A 5,775-nucleotide genomic window follows, 5' to 3' on the forward strand; every position below is an offset into this window, starting at 1 on the left:
ATGGTATGGTATGGTATGGTATGGTATGGTATGGTATGGTATGGTATGGTATGGTATGGTATGGTATGGTATGGTATGGTATGGTATGGTATGGTATGAATAGCACTATACTGTAGAGTCTGATGTTTGATGAGCTAATGGCTAATCTGAATGGAGCCACAGAAGATTACCTGATGACAGATAATTGCAAGGTGTGAGTTCATGTCAAAGAACAAAATACAAAAAAAAAAAGAAAAAAACACGTTTAAAGGAAAATCGAATCTCAGCATTCATTACAGATTTGTTTCATATTTCCTCAGGTTTTTATGAACATAATGTTGATCCTGTGTGACCCCTGTCCTCAATCTGTCTCCTGTCCACAGTCTGCAGACAAGCAGCAAGCACTGGAGGAGACGAAGAGCTACACCACCCAGTCTCTGGCCAGTGTGGCCTACCTCATCAACACACTGGCCAACAACGTGCTGCAGATGCTTGACATCCAGGCGTCTCAGCTGCGCCGCATGGAGAGCTCCGTCAACCACATTTCACAGGTCTGATCCGATGACACAACATGTTGCGCCTACTTCTGAGTGGGCTCAGCTGCTGACAACACCCACCCACCAGGCTGCAAAGTATCACACTCTGCAAGCTAAAAATTATTTTGTATTCATCCAAATTAAATACAGTCATTAATAAAATGTTTTCTCCCATTAGAAACACTGGAATGTACGATAAATATGAAACCAGGTGAAACAGTATAAAACCTAAAATCTGTCATCCTATGTAACATCACAAACATACCAGTAACTTGTTCTGTTATGACTCATGAAAGGGCACCTGGGTGAAAGCACACAGTGTTTAATCAAGTCTACATGCAGGCTCATGTATGTTAGCTGCACCCTGTAAATGTTGTTCAGTATGTGCTGTCAAGTGCAACAGACCTGAATTTATTTTAGGACTTGAGACTTAATGAGAAGAAACAACAATCCAGTGTAAATTATGCTGTAGCAAGAAGTGGTTATAGTACAGAAACATGTCTTTTTGTTTCTTCCTTGTTTCAGCATTGTGTTAACACAATATATCATTTTAAAGCAGATCGTGAATATTATCAGAATTTATAAAAATTACAATATAAAACAATGTTTCTGCAGGTTAACAAGCTGAATCAGCAGCTTATTTGACTTCACAGAAATATATTTYATATATTTCTGGGTCGAGACTAGATGGAGACACCAAACTACAAGAAAATGTCTTGGTCTTCACTTGGAATTAATCTAAGCCAGGGGTCTCCAACCAGTAGCTCGTGAGCTCATTTAAAGTAGCTCTTCAGTGCTTATGAAAATTAGGAGAAGCAAAATGTAATTTGTCTCTGGCCAAACAAACTTTCATTTAATACCAATCAATCTGAGGGGTTTCAGGTAAACTAAGTGGACAAACAAGTTTATGACAATCAAAACTGTTTGTTTAATTTGGACTTCAGAGAAGAAGTGCAGAAGCAGCTAGATGAGGACCAGGCCGACCTGCTGGAGGCTGCTGTGGGAATGTTATGTAGTTCATAATGTTTGATTTCATTATTGCCTTTAGTCACAGTGTAATTCCACAGGTTACCAACTCCTCACATATTCTTGTCTGACTCAAAGAAACTAAATGGAGAAGAGTTGGAGACAGGTTCCAGACACCTGTAGCTTCTCTCTAAGTTAAAGGAAATATGTTGATGATACGTTAATGCTTCCTGTGACTTGAGGCCTCACATTTCATAATCTGCAAGGAAACTGGAGAACCCTTGACAAATGTTTCAAATCATTTTGGACACACAAATACTATTCACTGTTAATTATTTTCTGTATGGCTACAACATCAAATTAATTTGGTTCCACTCTGCACTCTTAGCAGCAGGTAACCTTATTTACAGTATACAGTATATAGATCTAAAATCTTTTAAAATTCACTATCTGCTCAAAGGTTTTTATAATTTTACTGTAAGAAGTTATGAACAGCCTGGTTCAGTGTTTTAACTAAGGCTCAGTTTTACCACCGTGGCAGTTTAGCATCTTTTTATCCAATCAGATGTAGCAGCTGTGTGACTATCAAGTCCTGCAGCTGTGATTAAAAGTCAGCTTATTTTAGATTAAAAAGATAACCAGGTGAAGGACAAAGTCAGAAAATGGTAGGTCTATTTATAATCTGAGGAGTGAACTCTGGAATTTTACATACAAGCCCTGGCAAAAAGTACAGAATCACCAGTCTTGGATGAGTACTCATTCAGAAATTTCATTCTGTAAAACAAACTCAGATCAAAAACATGATACAATAATTAGGTCATTCTAAAGTGCAACTTGTTGGCTTTCAGGAACACTCAAAGAAATGAAGAGAAAACATTGTGGAAGTCAGTGAATGTTACTTTTATTGACCAAGCACAGGGAAAAAAGCATGGAATCACTCAAATTGGAGGAAGAAAATAAGGACACACCCAGTCAGTTTCCTTTCCCTAAATGGACACCAGCCTCAGATTAGATCTGTTCATTAGTCTGCAGTTAAAAACACCTGCAGTCATGACACCTTGGAGGGCTGCTGGACTAAGTGGAGTGGCAAGAACCATGGCTCCAACAAGAGAAATGTCTCTTGAAACAAAAGAGAGAATTGTGAAACTTCTTGAAGAAGGTAACTTTTCACGTGTGGTTGCTAAAGATGTGGGCTGTTCACAGTCAGCTGTATCCAAGATATGGACCAAATACAAACAGCATGGAATGGTTGTTAAAGCCAAGTGTACTGGTAGACCAAGAAAGGCATCAAAGCGTCAAGACAAACAACTTAAGGCCATTTGTCATGAAAACTGAAAAAGTACAACTAAACAGATGAAGCATAAATGGGAGGAAGCTGGAGCCAATGTATGTCATCTGTTGTTGTTTGATCTGAGTTTGTTTTACAGAATGAAATGTCTGAATGAGTGCTCATCTCAGACTGGTTATTCCATACTTTTTGCCAGGGGTTTTAGCATGGACTTTCTGTCTGTAACCTGACTTCACTAAGAGGTAGACGATGAAATATTTGATGGACATYAAGCAGCCTTGGTTCTGATTGGACTGACTCATGGAGGACCATTAAGATAACAGAGACTTCTAAGCCTGTCTGAAGGTTACAGTAGATGTGATGATTCATACATCCATGGCTGAAAATGCTCCATTTATACTGCAGTTCTTTCTCTCTACCTGCACTTTACACCAACTAAATACAGATCTGAGATAGTTTGAATCAATTTCTTCACAGTTTTGCACCTGTTGCTCTCAGCTGGTGTTTCTTAAACACCACTAACACATCAATTAACCATCATCCAATKTCTACAAGGATTCTCACACTGCAGTTCAGTTCCAAATAGTTTCCATTTGGAGCTCAGATCAGAATTTGTTTGATTTTTTACTTTAAATCACAGTTCATGTTTTGAAATGTAATTATCTCGATATGTAGTTGATGCTAGTTTTTAGGAACGTTTAAATAGCTCTTGAGTCCCACCAGTGGGCCACAGTACAAAAGCCATGACTCTAGTTAATTAAAACTAATTTGTCTTTGCAGTTGCTCATTAAACAACATATCTTGTCTTTCATTCTCGACTCCTGCTGGGAGCACCAGCTTTCTCCTCACATCAACTCACAGCTTCAAGACTCCAGATCCAAGTATTTTACATTTGACGGTGACAATTATCAGTGACTCGGCCATAAAAACTTTACACATAAGTTTTAGTTAATGAGTCTTTTAAATGCACTTCTCCCCATTTGTCTTTTTAAAATTCCAACAATCCTAATTAGCCCTTTAGCTGACATCTGAATCGTAAAATTAAAACCTCCAGTTAACCCATTCCGACAAGTTGTTTTTATATAAAATCTGTAATTAATATCAGGTTACTACTGTTATGATTGATGTACAATCTTAGAAAATATCCTGTCTTCTGCAGCTCTTCAGACTGGTGTATGAACACACAGTAAAAATGAAGCTGTACACCTACACACTGCAGCTGGGTCCAGCATGGTTTTCTGAGTCCAAGTCAGTCTAAAATAGCTGCTATGTTGCACACAGGACTCAGAGAGAGTTTCTGTGGGAAAAGAAGAGTAAAATAAATGAAGAGTCTTCAGTATTCTCCACACAGTGACTGTATGCTTAGAGGAATACAGTTTTCAGAAACACAGAGGGTCTCAGACCTCTGAATAATCAGTATAATCAGAAATCTCTGCATGCAGCTATAATGAGATGCTTCTTTCTGTTATGTTAGGCCAGGCTGTGATGCACAACATAATTACTGCTTTCTGCTCTGTGAGACAGTCACATCTGTTATGTAGGCGAACATTTCACACAGTGAGTCTTCTTCACATGAGAAACCACACAGAGATGATCTTATATAATATATTCTGCAGTTCATTCTGCCCAAAACAGTGTGCTAACATCAAACAGAGGCAATCAGATTAAAGACCAGGCAATAATGATGTGGCTGTGGGTTAAAAAGTTTCAGTCTTTAAAAGTTAAACAGTTGAGATCAGTAAATGTACGGTGAGTGTCTCTTTGTTTAGCTTTCATGAGTTAGAGCTGACAGGAACTGTGGTGCTGAAATGTGCTTGTTAAGTTCGTTCTTTCTACAGGACTGCCAGGGAGACTATAAACACACTGCCTCTTCTGCTGCTTTATACATATTCAGCGGAACAGTCCTAACAAAGAAAACCAAAATAATCCCGCATCAGTTTTCTATGTGTTGTATTCTATCTGTCTGTCTGTCTGCTTGCTTGAGAGACCTGTTATGTGCTTAACATTTGGACTCAGTAGAGCAGTAGAGCTAAATGGTAAATGGACTGTACTTATATAGCACTTTTCTATCCATCCAGGACACTCAAAGCACTTTACACTACAATCTGTGCCCTCATTTACCCATTCACACAGCACTCTTATTAGGTCTTTACAAAGCCAGGACAACTCCCCTAACCACTCTGCCACAGCCACCCCAAAAAAATAATTCCATGACATTTCCATCTTGCAGGTCAATTCTTTCATGTGGCACATCACTTGGTAAACAGGATCCTTTCCTGATCCATATTGCTACCACAAAACCTGTCTCTGACTGTAATCTGACTCCTGTTGTTGACATATTAACTGTGGGATTGTTTATAAAAAATAGATTTTTTTTAATGTTTTGTTTTTGAGTCTCGCAGCTTCTGGGAGTTTGGTCACAAGTGGGACATGTCTGGATGCATTAACTCATAAAAATACATCAGTTTGTCCATACACATTTAATACAGGGTGTATCAGAAAAAATGATACTCTCAGAAAAATCGCCATAAAATTAACTTAGATAATAATTTTGAAAATGTAGGCAAAACCTTTGGTAGAGGGGATCTTTCTGCTTTGAATGACACCAAAGTCTTAGTTAACGCTTCACTCTCCAGTGAGCAGGGACAGTTGGAAATTCACAAAATTTATGTCCTTTGCACAAGGAAATGTGAGGGGTAAAATATGATCTGTCACATAAAATTAAAAGTTCAGATGATGTTTTACACGCATGCCAAGGTGTTTTTAAAATAATTAACCCTTTCCTGTCCTAACATTGAAACAAATGTGTCTCATTTTTGAGTAGATCATAACCAAGGGTTAACAAACAAGTGTGAAGTGGCCGTGGACAAGTCAATCCAGCCACCTAATATTACATGTAATGTACTGTACATGTACATGTATTCAGTGGGTATTACATGTATTCCATAACCTGGTACAAGATCATGTGATCGTGTGGTCATTTTCTTTCATTAAAAAAACATGATC

The 5,775-nt window shown here is 38.2% G+C and overlaps 1 protein-coding gene across 1 annotated transcript in view; it reads left to right on the forward strand.

Moving 5' to 3' along the window:
- LOC106527760 (abl interactor 2) overlaps nt 1–5,775 on the forward strand; it is a gene marked incomplete in the record, with an annotated part of 66,390 nt that overhangs the window by 24,624 nt on the left and 35,991 nt on the right. The window contains 1 exon segment of the mRNA XM_014022746.1: nt 363–530. Within this exon segment, the coding sequence (XP_013878200.1) occupies nt 363–530 (168 nt within the window).

The sequence above is a fragment of the Austrofundulus limnaeus genome, unplaced genomic scaffold (genome assembly GCF_001266775.1).
Source record: "Austrofundulus limnaeus strain Quisiro unplaced genomic scaffold, Austrofundulus_limnaeus-1.0 Scaffold341, whole genome shotgun sequence".
In the NCBI taxonomy this organism is placed as follows: Eukaryota; Metazoa; Chordata; class Actinopteri; order Cyprinodontiformes; family Rivulidae; genus Austrofundulus; species Austrofundulus limnaeus.